Here is a 15,666-nt window from a genome sequence, read left to right as displayed (position 1 = left end):
AAATGCTGCCCTTTTTCTCAAAAGCTGAGAGAAAGGCGTCATCCAATCTGAAGATTTGCTGATGAACCGATTCAGTGCGGCCGCCATTCCGGCCAGTTTCTACAGCTCCTTAGCCTTTGTTGGTACTTCAAGATCTTGTATTGCTTTTATTTGGTCCGAATTCGCCTCAATTCCTCTGTGAGGGACCATATACCCCAAGAACTTCCCTGTTCCTACCCCAAAAGTGCATTTTGAGGCATTGAGGTGAAGCTGATGGTTTTTTAAGATGTCGAAAACTTCTCTCAAGTCTGTAAGATGGTCTGTAGCGAACTTGCTCTTGACTACCATATCATCTATATAAGCTTCCATGGTTTTTCCCAGTTGGTCTTTGAACATCCGAGTGACCATCCGCTGGTAGGTTGCTCCGGCGTTCTTGAGGCCGAACGGCATCACTTTATAGCAGTAAGTTCCTCTCGGAGTGATAAATGTTGTCTTTTCTTGATCCGGACCGAACAGTGATATCTGATGATAACCGCTATAAGCATCCAGAAAGCTCATGCGCTCATGCCCTGCTATTGAGTCTACTAGTTGATCAATGCAAGGCAGAGGAAAGCTATCTTTAGGGCAGGCTTTGTTCAAGCAAGTGAAGCCAACGCAAACTCTCCATTTTCCGTTCTTCTTCTTGACTACAACTGTGTTGGACAGCCATTGCAGGTACTGAACTTCTCTGATTGCTCCTGAAGCCAAGAGTTTTTCGACTTCGGCAATTACTGCTTCGGTGTGATCAACTGAGGATCTCCGGCTTTTCTGCACAATGGGCCGAGCTGAAGGGTTGATGTTGAGCTTGTGGTAAGCAAATTCTGGGTCCAACCCTGGGGTATCATATGCTGACCATGCGAATACCTCCATATTTTCCCTCAGCAGTTTCAGCAGCTGAAGTTTCTCATCAGCGCCTAGCAAGGTACCGATAAGGAAGTACTTTTCTGGGTCATCCTCTTTTACCAGGACTCTCTCCAATTCCTCTACTATTTTTTCCTCTGGAGCTCCCCCTACATCTTCCAAGACTGGCTGTTCGGCCACTTCTACTGTCTGTACCCGATTGTAGAGCTGTTTTTCTTTTAATGCTGCTATGAAGCAATGTTTGGATGCAACTTGATCCCCTGAGATCTGCTCTACTCCATGTTCTGTTGGGAAACAGATGAGCTGGTGGAAGGTTGAAGGGATTGCCTCCATTTGATGAATCCACGGATGACCAAGTATGGCATTGTAAGGGGATGGTGTATTAATAACCAAGAACTCTATCTGGAGGGTTTTTGTTCCCGCCACGACTGGCAACACTATTCTGCCAAGCGGTCATTCTGGCTGTGAATTGAAACCGACCAATGGGGCTGCCGCTGGGGTGAGGTGCGGCTCGGAGAGGCCAAGCTTTCTGAACAAATCATAATACAATACATCTGCTGCACTACCTTGATCTACCAGGACTCGTTTTACATCAAATCGTTTCCCAATTCCCACATTTATAATCAGTGCATCAGTATGTGGGTGTTGTATGTCCTCTAAATCCTTTCTAGTAAATGAAACAGTGCATAAGGGGGATTTGGATACCGCGCGTACCTTTTTCGATGCGGGCTCCACTGACATGACTTGTTGGATTTGCACAGCCTTAGCAATCTCTTCTCTCAGTGTCTCCTCAAGTTCCTGAGTCGCCGTCCCGTGTATCACATTTATTATCAGCCGAGGTGGATGCTCAATATTTGGTTCTGGTAGTGGGTTCCCTCGTTCGGTCACTTCCTTATCCTGATCAATGTAATCCCGAAGGTGCCCAGCTGCTACTAGGTCTTCCAAGTGTTGTTGCAGTGCTCTATAGTTCTGAGTCATGTGCCCCCTGTCTTAATGGTAAGTGCATCTGAGCTTTTGATTGCACCGAGCCGGATCTCCCAACATTTTCGGCGGCCAAACAAAGAAGGGCTCTCTCTTGATTTTTTCCAGGATTCGATAAATTGGCTCTTTGAACACAGTTACGACGGCTTCGTGGGATTTGGACTTATCCACTTCATTCACTGCGATCCCTCTGTGTTCTCCTCAATCTGTTCTCTTCTTGTGCCGAGCTGTTTGTTCGGCTGATGTTACCTCAATGGGGATCTGATCGTCTTCGAGGCGAGCGTATTGCTCAATCCTGGCACGCAAGTCTTTTAATGCTGTGGCTGGGTGCTTGGTAAGTGATTGTCTCAACTTACTTTCCGAGTGCAGGCCATGCTTGAAAGACAAGACGGCCATCTGTTCACTACATACATTTTCCTCCAGATCGTTGTATTCTTCCCAGTACCTCCTAGCATAATTACGCAGCGTTTCCTCCTGCCCTTTCGAAGGCCGAACAGTGTATCCGGCTCTTTCGGAGAGTTGCTTCTAGCCGCAAATCGATCCAGCGGGGAGTCAATCAAACCATCGAAGTCCGGTCTCTCCCAAGCTAGATGGGAAGACTTTGCACATCAGTGCCTCATCTTGGCTCCATAGAGACATCATTTGTCTGCAATGGCTAATATGCATCAGCGAGTCCGACTTTCCATCGTATGAAGTGAACTTTGGTGAGGTGAATTTCTTTGGAGGCCTCATGGCTTCAATTTCCGGGGAGAATGGTGAGGAGACGGGCCTATCCAACGCTCGGTGTTCTCTCTGGTGAATAGTACGGTCTAAGTGATCCCGACGTTGCTCGTTCTGCTTGTTGCCGATCAACCAAGTACAAAGGTCTTGTGGGGGGTACTCAGTTTGCTGACTGATTGTCTTCTGCCTTTTAGCCCTTCTCTAGTGTGACCCACCGGTGTGGCTGCTTGCCGCTTCACTCTGTATCGGGATAGGCTGGCTTCGTTGCCTAGACTCATTTCTGGGGAATGTTTTCATTGGTGGCTCTCTGGATGAGCTCCTTTGTTGCAGACGAGAGGGTTCTGCTTCCGCTCTTTTTTCCGTCGGATCACCCAGCACCCTTTTAAGTTGGGCTTTCAGCTCCTGTATCTCCATTCCCATGGAGTCTATGATTCGATCTCTATAATCCTTTTCTAGAAGGGAGTGATGAGAAGAACCTTCAGCGAAGGGTAATCAATGCTCAATGGATTCAAGAGTTCGGTTGTTGTTTCCAGTTCGTTCTTCCAGAATTGTTGGGAGTGCCAAACCTTTGTCCTTCGTCTTCTCCGTTTGTGGAGTATGTGTTGAAGGCGGAACGTCCTCAATCCCCATCGCTGGAACTGAGTGCAGAGTTTAGAAATGAAGTGATCCACGCTCACCGCACCAATTGTGCGTACCGGATTCCGCACTAGATGAAAGTGGATCGAGGCCCCGGACTCAGTTGGACTATCCAGGGACTGAGGTTCCTGCCACAAGAAGCACCGTTAGAGCTGCCCGGCCAGGGTTGGCCGGATAACCCCTCGGTGTGGGAATTAGTGATCGGAGAAGAAGTGTAGAGTTGAATCTATCTCTGTGTGTGATTTCTGCTTTGAATAGTTCAGTTACCTTCAATGTGAAGTTCATGTTGTATATATAGTGTTCCTTGCTTGCTTCTCAAGGTGGGTTCATAGAGCTTGGATGCTGCCAGGTGTCCTTTTTGCATTGCTCAAGGTGGGGGACCACTTGGTAGTTATCATTGAATGCATATCACTACTACAAAAATAGTTAAAGATCACACTTTGACAAAAAAAAAAAAAAAGATCTCACTTTTATTGGAAGTGTGATAAAAAAAATTAGATTGATATTTTAATCACACTTAATTTGATTGAGTGTGATAATATTTATTTTGTATGTCACTTTTCAATTAAGTGTGATTATATATATATATATATATATATATATATACATATATATTTTTAATCTCACATTCTAATTAAAGTGTGATTATATATACACTACTACTTTTTAATCACACTTTTTAAACAAGTGTGATTATATATATATTTTTTAATCACACATTCTAATTAAAGTGTGATTATTTATATATTTTTTAATCACACCTTCTAATTAAAGTGTGATTATATATACAGTACTACTTTTTAAACAAATGTGATTATATATACATTTTTTAATCACACATTCTAATTAAAATGTGATTATTTATATATTTTTTAATCATACCTTCTAATTAAAGTGTAATTATATATACACTACTACTTTTTAATCACACTTTTTAAATAAGTGTAATTATATATATATATTTTTTAATCACACATTCTAATTAAAGTGTGATTATTTATATATTTTTTAATCACACTTTCTAATTAAAGTGTGATTATATATACACTACTACTTTTTAATCACGCTTTTTAAATAAGTGTGATTATATATATATTTTTTAATCACATATTCTAATTAAAGTGTGATTATTTATATATATTTTTTAATCACACATTCTAATTAAAGTGTGATTATATATACACTATTACTTTTTAATCACACTTTTAAATAAGTGTGATTATTTATATATTTTTTAAGGTAATTAGAATGTGATTATATATACATTATTACTTTTTAATCACATTTTTTAAATAAGTGTGATTATATATATATATATATATATATATATATATATTTAATCACACTTCCTAAATAGGTGTGATTGTATAAAATATTTCAAATTGACTTTTATATAAAATATACAATTCCAAAATTTTTAATCACACTTAATCTGATTGAGTGTGATAATATTTATTTTTTATGTCACTTTCTAATTAAGTGCGATTATATATATATATATATATATATATATATATATAGGGTAAATTACACTGACACCCCCTAAGGTTTATGTTTATTACAGTTCCCCCTTCACGTATTGGAAATTACATCTCCCTCCCTGATATTTAAAGTTTCATTATAGATTCCCCTCCTAGCAATTTAATTTTTTTTAAATACTAATTTTTCCCTTACTGGGTAAATTACACTAACACCCCTTACATTTTAGAAATTACAATCCCCTCTCTAAGGTTTAAAGTAGCATTACAAATTGCCCCATCGATTAGTATTAGTTGGAAAAAAAATTCATTGAAAAAAAATTCATTGGAAAAAAATTATTTGAAAAAAAATTAATTGAAAAAAAAATTGCTAGTAAAATTTTTAAATTTCTGTTTAAAAACCAACATAAACTTATTTTTCGAATTTACGTTTTTTCCTCAAATTTACAAACTGAGACAACCATTTATAAATCAAATAAATTATCAAATAGATTTTTATGACAATTTTTTTAATTTTTGTAAATATAAATTGAAAACTGAAAACGAAATGGTTACCAAACAGGTTTCAGATGGTAAAAATGTCGTAAAATTAACAAATAATTAAATAAGTTACCAATATAAGAAATGACTGATCACAAGATTCGTAGGCTATATATGGTTTGATTTTTTAAAAAAAAATTAAAAATTAAAAATTAATTTGGTTAAGAAATAAAAAATTAAAAATAATTATCATTTTTATATAATTTTTATCTTTCGATTGGTTAGAAATAATTTTTTACAAATTAAATTGAAACAACCATACGTATGTATATTACCTACCCAAAAGTCAAAATTATAATTATTTTTTACCTTAAATGATAATTATTTTTTAGTTTTTATTTCTTAACCAAATTAATTTTTAATTTTTAAATTTTTTTTCTAAAAATCAAACCATATATGGCCTAAGAATCTTTTGATAAGTCATTTCTTACGTTGGTAACTTATTTAATTATTTGTTAATTTTACAACATTTTTACCATCTAAAGCCTGTTTGCTAAGGTGCCATTTGGTAACACTTACGTTTTCAATTTTCTGTTTATATTTACAAAAAACTCAAATAGAAACTTGTTTGGTAAATTTTTGATTTATAAATCAGTGGTCTCAATTTATAAATTTGGCCAAAAAATTTAAACTAAAAAAATGTGTTTCCATTTTGAGTTTTTAGTTTTTTTTTTTTCTTTTACCACCCAACACTAGTCACTACCCGCCACCATTTTCCACCATCGTCTTCCGCCACCACCACCCACCACCCATCCCCCACCACCACCTGCCACCACCACTCACCACCCACCTGCCACCACCATCCACCACCCGCCACCAACACCCACCTGCCAGCCACCATCACCCACCACCCACCTGCCACCCACTCGCCACCACTACCTACTTACCACCCACTCGCCACCAACACCCACATGCCATCTACTCGCCACCACCATCCACCGCCCGCCACCTACTCGCTGCCACCACTCAGCACCCATCTACCACCACCATCCACCACCCGCCACTACCACCACCCACCCACTACCACCACCCACCAACCACTTACAACCCACCCGCCACTACCACCCACCACCCACCACCACCACCACCCACCTGCCACCACCACCCACCACCACTACCACCCACTCGCTACCACCTACCACCTTTACCCACCCACAACCACCACCACCCGTCACCACCCACCACCACCTGCGCATCCGCCATCCACCTGCCACAACCACTCACCACCCGTCACCACCATCCACCACCCGTTACCACCATCACCACCACACACTCGCTACCACCCGCCATCGTCACCTACTGTAGACACCCCATTTTTGACCGTCCTCAAGACTTGGGCGTCACCGTTTGAACACTCGGTGATTATCCATGTTTGTGTTCGTTTGGAGTTCCCGGAAGCCTCGGCTCGCGTGCCTTGCCTCAGGATCTCCGAACTCGACCGTTTAGTGTCTGGTTTTGCACCAAACACTTGTGTCTTGCCTTTGAGAGGCAGGATGGGGCTTGTAGACCATCCCCACCCATCACCGGCAGTGGCTAGATGCCACCGGCTGGTTTTTGCTGCCACCGGCAATATAGTTTGCCGGCCGGCACTCTTTGTTGCCGGTCAGCACTCTTTTGTGCCGGTCGGCACTCTTTTTGGCCAAGATGGCATTTTTTGCCGGCCGATTGCTGTTCATCTGCTTTTGCAGATATTTTTAGTCAGCTGTATAGCTTTTGCTCCCCTCCATACACGTGTGTGGAGGGATCTCCCTCTTGCAAAGCTTGTCTTGTAAGCTTTACAAGAGGCATATAGAGAGAGGCCCTCTCTAAGGCAAGAAAAAAAGAGATTTTAGACATTTTTGAGAGAGAAAATACAGAGGAGAGCTCTGGTTTTTCCTAAGGTTAGGGTTAGATACACTCACCTATCTCTCTTTTCCTCTCATTTTGCATACTAGGTGTTTTGTGTCTCACTATTGCACACAAACACCTAGTGTTTCACCTTCCTCTTGGAGCTGAGGTTCTAAAGAGTGTGTTTTGAAGTTTTGGTGTTGGATTCAAGCTCAAGGAGGCCATTGGAGCACCATTTGTGAAGGGGTCATCAAGGGTGAGATTCTAGTCCTTTTTTTTTTCCCCATTCTTGCATTGATTTTCTACTAGTCTTAGAGCTGTTTTTGTGATTATTGTATAACATAAAAAAGTTTTGTTTTTAAGCCCTCTTTATTGTTTATTAAGAGTGTTTTGTTGTTTGAGGGTTGTTGACCACCCTTAGGCCTCAAAAGGCCTCATTTTGAGCCATTTTGTGCTAGCTCCGGGATTTTGGTGTTGAGGTCTCTTCACCACTGAAATCTTGAGGGATTTCAGTGGTGAAGATGATGCTTTGAAGTCCCAAGAAGGAGAGGGCCACCCCCTCTCCTTGTTGTCCTTGAAAAGGGCATATTTTGACCTCTTAAGGAGGCCTATGCTTGAGTGTGTGTTGAGCATGTTTGGTTTGTTTTTCATGCTTATATATCTATAATATAACATGATTTCAAGTTGGTTTTGGAACTTCATGCATGTTTAGCATAGTTGCCATGTAATGCCTTATTTGTGCCTTAACATGTTCTAGGTTGTTAGCCTTTGTTGGAGCATGTTTTAGGCTTGCATTTGTGAAGATTATGTGCTTATTTTGCCATGTTTTAGCTCTGTCCATAATTGTTTGGGTTGATCTTTGCATGCATTATATAGCTCCTTTGTATTTGGGCTTGTTGACCTTGAGTATGTGCGTGTGTAGCATGCCATCTTTGCATTGTTTTGGTGATTTGGAATCATCCTACATGCTATTTCAGTCCCATTTCCATGCTTGTTTGATTGCCTTGCATGCCTCTTTAATGCTTTGAAAGCATGTGTTGCAATGCTCCATGTTTTGGCCATGGTGTATGCCTTTGAATTTGGGCCACTTAGATGCCATCTAAGGAGTCCTTTGGCCTTGTTTTAACATGCTAAAAATCTGTTTTAGGTTGTTTAATGCATGCCATGTTTGGTCATGATAAGTGTAGTTCAATGCCTTATTGATTTGCCTTGAACACTTGGACTATTCGTTGCATGTTTTGGCTTGATTTATAACTTGATTTGGCATCATTTTATAACATGATTTTAGGGCTCATGTTGCTTGCTAATTACTCCATGATTCCTCCTTTCAAGTGTGCTTGAATATTGCTCGTTTTGTGCTTAAGTGTTGGCCCTTATGTGCATGTGTGTGTGTATGCCACTTAGCCCTCACTCTTTAGCACTCACGGCTACTGTTTTAGGCCTTTTTTAGAGTCGCCTAATTCATGTTTAAGTCCATCTTTGCACTCATTTGTATTGCCATATGCATGTTTGTATGCTTGCATAAGTGCTTTGCCATGCCATGTTGCATCCTTAGCTTGTATGCCTAGGTTGCATTGCATCTTGCATGCATTCCTTGTCCCTTGACTTGGGTGATAGGGATTGGGAGTTTTGTTTGATTGGTTTGCATACATTTGAAATCAAAGTTGCATACTTGGTTCTTTGGGCCATCATGCATGGAAATGCGTGATTGGTGGCCCGAGAATCGAGGCACATGTCTCTTTGAGTCATTACAATGATAAGAGACATGTTTGGTGCATACATGCCTTGAATTGTGCTGCCATGCCTTGTTTTGCCCTCTGTTGCTGTGAGTTGCAGGTTCTGCAGGAATACTCTGCCGACCGGCAGTGTAATGTGCTGACCGGCACAATTTTCTCTGCCGACAGCTTCAATTTTGTGCCGATGGCCATACTACACTGCCGGTGGAAATTTCAATCAGCCGGTGATGACCCCCTCTGTCCAAGGATGCAGTCCTGAGGCTTTGACAGCCTCCAGAGGAAGAAAGGAAGGAAAACAGAGGCAGCTTGCGCATGGTGGCGCGCTTCCCGAGGCGTTTTCCCGCTTTATTTAATTTATTCAATTTGTTAATTAAATTAGTTAATTTGTAATATTAATTAGCTGGTGTAGTTAATTAATTTGTATTATTATTTTGGTCCCTCCGAGCGAGGGCAAATCTGTAATAAGTGTGCGTGAGTGCGTGTATGTCTTCCAACCTCACGTCTTTCTTCCCTTTTATTTACCTGCTTACGATGGTAGATTAGGGCACGTTCAATTTAGCATACCTTATGCTATGCATGTGTGCATCCATGCATTTGTATTACATGCATTAGGCTCGGTACATCATGCTAACCGCATATGTTTTTCAAATCAAAAACTGAATATGTGATAATTGTGCATTTTCACATGACATGTTTAGATTAGCCGAGCCTATCTTAGCGACATTTTGTATGCGACGCATTAGCCATTTTTAACATGGATTTGGATCATGCATGTTTGCTAACAAGTTCTTTGTTTTGGCATGGAGTACTATGTAAGTATTTCCGCTTTAGCATATCGCATGAGTGTGAATGTTACCATGACAGCATGCTTAACATGTGGCTAGATGCTTATGTGTTAAACTGTTTTGAATGCCTGTGGGTGAAGGCCGGATTGTTTGAGTTGGAAAAACTCGTTGAAATCCGTATTTTAGCCTACTTGCGAGTAGCAAATTCCAAAGCATTTTCAAACCAAACGGATATGCAATGTTTATTTCCAAATTAGGCAATCTAGTCTATACTTGTTTGCTGTGCGCATAACATAGTAATTCTAGGCTAATAATTGGAATAAGAACACATAAAGTTTTCAAATACGGATATCACGGTTAGTAGAGGCCGGTCTTCGGACCGGGCGAAAGGGGGTGCTCATAGCTGACCTTCCCCGATCGTACCCAAGCTCCCGAGCCGAGACAACTCCGGTGATGACGGACACGTGGCCTTCGGCACCGAGTCAGGGTTTCCTAAATTTTCCCATTTTAAAAATATTTAGGTGGCGACTCTGTATCTGGCAAAGCAGTCCATGTTTGGCACTACTTTTTCAAAAATCTGTTTCTCAAAACGATTTGCCAGATTTGGACTCTTTGGTTCAGATTAAGAACCGTGACAAAAATCGAGTCCGAACTGTAGCAGCGAGGTCCCCCCCCCCCCCCGCGGACATGTTACACCTACCCACCCATCCACCATCACCACCCGCTACCTACCTGCCACCGCTACCCACCAGCCACCACCCGCCACACACCTGTCACCACCACCCGCCACCGCCACCACCAACACCACCCACTCGTTACTACCTGCCACCGTCATCCACCCACTCGCCACCGTCACCACCATCGCCCACCCACCCACAACCACCACCCGCCGCCACCACCTACCACTACCCGCCATCCGCCACCCACCTGCCACCATCGCCCACCACCCGCTACTACCACCACCACCACCCACTCGCTACCACCGACCACTCGTTACCATCACCCACCCACCCACCACTACCCTCACCCACTCGCCACCACCCACCACCACCCGCTACCCACCACCCACTGTCACCACTTTCCACCACCATCTTTCGCCGCCACTTGCCACCACTTGCCATTTCCCACTCTTTTTTATATTTTTAAATTTTTTTAAACATTTTGTCAATTACGAAACGCTTTTGTAGTTTATGTTTTTCTAAAAATAAACAAAAACCATTTTATAAAATTTTTGTAAATATAAACTGAAAATGTAAACGTTACCAAACAGACCCTAACCATTTCATTTTCAGTTTTCAATTTATATTTACAAAAATTAAAAAAACTGTCATAAAAACTTGTTTGATAATGTTTTTGGTTTATAAATGGTTGTCTCAGTTTGTAAATTTGAGGAAAAAATGTAAATTCAAAAAATAAGTTTACGTTGGTTTTTAAATAGAAATTTAAAAATTTTACTAGCAAAATTTTTTTTCAATTAATTTTTTTTAAATAATTTTTTTTCCAATTAATTTTTTTTTGGGTAAATTATATTAACACCCCCCTGAGGTTTATGTTTATTATAGTTTTCCCCTCACCTTTTGGAAATTACATTTCCCCCCCTAAGGTTTAAAGTTTCATTACAGATTTTCCCCTTTAGCAATTTCATTTTTTTAAATACTAATTTTGCCCTCAGTGGGTAAATTACATTGACACCCCTCACATTTTAGAAATTACAATCCCCTCCCTAAGAATTAAATTAGCATTACCAATTGCCCCCTTGGTTAGTATCAGTTAGAAAAAAAATTCATTGAAAAAAAATTAATTAAAAAAATTTAATTGAAAAAAAAATTTATTAGTAAAATTTTTAAATTTCTGTTTAAAAACCAACATAAACTCATTTTTTGAATTTACGCTTTTTCTTCAAATTTACAAACTGAGACAACCATTTATAAATCAAAAAAAGTATCGAATAAGTTTTTATGACAATTTTTAAAATTTTTGTAAATATAAATTGAAAACCGAAAATGATGGTAAAAATATCGTAAAATTAATAAATAATTAAATAAGTTACCAACATAAGAAATGACTTATTAAAAGATTCTTAGGCTATGTATGGTTTGATTTTTAGAAAAAAAATTAAAAATTAATTTGATTAAGAAACAAAAAAAAACAATTATCACTTTTATATAATTTTTATCTTTTGAATGGTTAAAAATAATTTTTATAAATTTAACTGAAACAGTCACACATATGTATATAATCCAAAAAAGAAATAGGCGCCAAAATAAAATGTTGTAGCGCCGATCACCAAAAATATTTTTTTTAAAAAAAAGGTTCTGCTGCTATTAAGCAGATAAGAGAGGGAGAAGATAAAGGGTTAGAAAGGGAGACTAATTGGGCAGCGGTGAGACTTCGACCTAGAACGGTGCTATCCCTTCGGCAGCAAGACTGGTTCGGCGTCGGTAGCGATCAACGATTCGAAAGAGAAGGGTTTTCTTATTCTGTTCTCTTTGCTTTGATCTAGGTATGTTCGGATTCCCCCCTCCCCCCTCTATATCAATGAATGAAATGGAGGGTATTCATTTCTTTCCGCATAAGTCATATAGCAATTAACCAACCCATTGAACCCACATTTTTCGCCGCCTCTCATCACCCTCTCCCCTCTCTCTTTGTTCGCATAACGATCTTCTGCCATCTAGTCCCGTAATTTCCACAGACCTCTGTCCTATTTGATTTTAGAGGGAAACAAATTTCTATTCCATCTCTCACCGTTGATCGATCATTCGTAAACCAATTCTTCAAATTTCTACCCAAGCCACACCACAATGAACAATTTGTTGTTCCTCTTTTTGTACCAATCAATCCAATGATTTACTTCTTTGATCATTTCAAAGATTTCATATTTTGATTCAAAAGTTTCCGTCTTTGAAGTTAATGGCTGCGTGTAAGCGCCTGGTTCAATTAGGTCCAAGTTTTGGAATCTCATTCACTAAATTTCGAAGGTTTTCTTCTTCAGAGAAGCAATTCGATGGCTCTTCGATGATTTTTGGCAGTTCTTCGTCTTCGAATTCGAGTTTTAATCGATTTGACTTTAGGTAGATCTCTCAACTTGTCAAACCTAATGGAAAGCATGTTTTCCTCGTAGACACGCTAGCTCTGGTAATTTCCTCTTTTTCTTCTCTAATTCGAAACATTATTTCTAATTTTTTGTATTTTTTGGATTAAAATATGGCTTTGGATTTTTGATTTTTAATTAGATAACATAATGTAGTTGTTGGATTGGAATGACATTTGGCCTAGGGTTGTTGTTGCTATGGTAGGTGAGGAGCTTAGAAGCACAAGGTATGCCTTCAAAGCAGGCAGAGGCAATAACTGCTGCTATTACTGAAGTTTTAAATGATAGCTTGGAAAATGTGGCTCACTCTTTTGTTTCAAAAGCAGAAATGCAAAAAGTAAGGGTTTGAATACTAGGTCTGCATTACTTTTGGCTTGATCAAAGGTTGGTATGAGAATATATATAGCTATAATGTTTGTGCTTTTGTTGTTGTAGACTAACATGCTTCATGAGTCAAACCTCTCCAAGTTTAAAACTGAAGTACAAAGTTCCCAGGTACTAACCTGTTTCTGCATTTTCGTTTCCCAAGTCTGACTAGAATCCTTTTGATTTGTAATAATTGCTGAATATATGAAATTTTGTTCATTTTCCCATTTATAGTAAGTTAATTACTAAGAATGGGATAACAGTATTTATGAACTTGCTAAGTTGCGAGAGCAGAAAACTATAGTTATTCAGGCTGAATATATAAAAAATGAGGATTCATTGGTATTAATGCTAGACAAGGAATGCAAACGGAGTGATTATTGAATGAAAATCACATAGTTGATTTAGTATTAGAAGAAACTGGTAATTGTTGAATGAAAATCACTGTTATTTTGAGAAATTAGTGTCATAATCTTGACCCACATCATACACAAAATTAGAATGCATAACCAGCCAGTAGCATAGCTACCAAAGGCCTAACCAAACTGAAGGGTAGTGCACCTGTTTTATTTTGAACAATTACAATATAATATGATAGAAGCATAAAGTACACATGTACAATTGGTAATACATTTCATTCATTTCTATTCCTTAGGGCAAGTTCCTAAGTCCCAAATGCGCATTCCATGATGCAGATAATTGATATTACGTGTCATCATCATCCTTGGCCAAACACAAGGCCACATAATACACACATCTCATATTTTCACAAATTAGTACATAAGGTCTCAATATACAAAACTTAAGGTTTCTTCATTTCATAGCATGCACAAACTCCAATCACCATCTTCATATACAAAGACTAGATCCTTAATTTAAGCTTCATCTCCATAAATGTGGTGGAAATAATGTGATGAGCTATCCAACTAAGTGAATATTATGAACACAAGAGCTAGCATTTTACCATGGATACAACGTAGTCGAAAGCATAGGATGCTTAAATAGATAATCAATGGATAGCATAATTCATTTGAAATGAAGCATGGCTTATCAGTATGCAATAGATAGCTTTGAAATCAAAAGCATAATTTTCTCAAATTTGATAATCGTTCAAATCTTACACGACATAGCTGAGGTATATTGTATTTCAAGTCCGAAGCTTCAATTTCACATTATTATTAGCAAATTCATGATTATATATGACAACAAAAATAAAAATTATAACAATAAATCAAACCTATCTTCATCCCAACTTCTCAAGAGTTTTCTTTACCCACTATGCCATATCTAGGGCCACAGGTTGTACAAATCATCAGCAAATCTAGACAATGAGAGAACACATGAAGTAAATTATATATTTATTTGAAACATCTGAGCGTTAACAACACATGGAGTAAACCATATGGGGTAAAGTAAATTTTGCCCTTTTTTCATTAACTTTTTTTTTTAGTACTCTTTTAAGACTAAATGAAGGGCTTGGGTGTTTGTTTGAGCAGGGAGGAAATGACTTTGAGATATATGACTCAGAGAGAACAGTGGGTCACACAGGTCAGCTTTATATTTCAGCTTCTTATTGCATTATTAAATACCATGGATTTTTCTATTTCCATGGCATCTAGAGAACCAAATGCATCATTAGTATAGTGTCATTGCAAAGAAAGCTCCAATCAAACTTGGGTGATTGCAAAACAGAATGGATCCATTTTCGAAAATAAATATAATTTGTGATATTCTCATACAATGCTGTAAATGATTTTTTACATAAAACAGAGTACTTGTTTTAAATGCTATGGAAAACAAAATGGAAAAAATGTTGCAACTTCAAAAGAAACAATTTCATTTGGATAATGCTGTAAAACAACATATATATACACATAATCCTCGTTTTAATGATGCAATTGGGAGTTTCTAAACCCACCACACACTCGCCATGTTCATCTCTACACCTATATTTGCAAATTTTTCTTCGTAACATACAAGATATACAATGCATATAGTGAGTGTAGAGAGAAAATAAGCGAGTGTATTTAGAAGCTCCGATGAATTCTTTTCATAAATGCAGCCTCTGCTTCTCCAAAACCTGCTGCTGCTGGTGATAGTAACTGCAATGTATGTACTCCCCCCCTCCCCCCCCCCCCCAAAAAAAATGGAGTAAATTCTTGAGTTTTTATTTATTTATTTATGGGTACCTAGAATTATGGTTCAACAGTAATAATAATATACCTTCACAAAAAGATCATACACAAGCTGTATTGAGATTTATCATTTTTAAATACTGTGCTCATTAGTGACCTCCTAATTACAATGTCTTTGACACTGAGCTGCTATGGCATCTAATTGTTAACAGGAAAGTTACTTTCAAAAGGATTAAGATCAAGCAGAAATGATTAAGGTTCCTATTTTGGTTTGCTGAATTAACTTTTTAGTTTATTCATATGCATCAGCGGTTTCTAGATTAATTTGTGTTTTTATTTTTCAGGTCATAATTTTTTTGGAGAGATGCAAAATATGGTCCAAGAATTAAAGAACTTAGTTTTTAAAGTTTTTTCATCTTTTAATATATGTAAGCACAGTTAATTTTTTTTTATTTAATTCCTTTGTATATACTTTTGAATATTTAATTT

The 15,666-nt window shown here is 38.4% G+C and overlaps 1 protein-coding gene and 1 long non-coding RNA gene across 2 annotated transcripts; one reads left to right on the top strand and one right to left on the bottom strand.

Moving 5' to 3' along the window:
- Window positions 1-1,332: 1,332 nt before the first annotated feature.
- LOC145793816 (uncharacterized) lies at window positions 1,333-1,857 on the bottom strand. Its single transcript, XM_082876689.1, has one exon. The coding sequence runs from the start codon at window positions 1,855-1,857 to the stop codon at window positions 1,333-1,335; it is 525 nt and encodes a 174-aa protein (XP_082732815.1).
- Window positions 1,858-12,037: 10,180 nt separating this feature from the next.
- Window positions 12,038-15,326, top strand: LOC114294779 (uncharacterized). Its single transcript, XR_014331864.1, has 4 exons — window positions 12,038-12,720; window positions 12,882-13,013; window positions 13,112-13,171; window positions 14,539-15,326. It is a non-coding gene; the product is annotated as an uncharacterized LOC114294779 (long non-coding RNA).
- The last annotated feature ends 340 nt before the right edge of the window (window positions 15,327-15,666 follow it).

This window comes from Camellia sinensis, chromosome 6 (assembly GCF_055761805.1).
Source record: "Camellia sinensis isolate YWXY chromosome 6, ASM5576180v1, whole genome shotgun sequence".
NCBI lineage: Eukaryota > Viridiplantae > Streptophyta > Magnoliopsida > Ericales > Theaceae > Camellia > Camellia sinensis.
The sequence above is the reverse complement of the archived record's forward strand: the minus strand, read 5'-3'. Positions and strand labels throughout refer to the sequence as shown.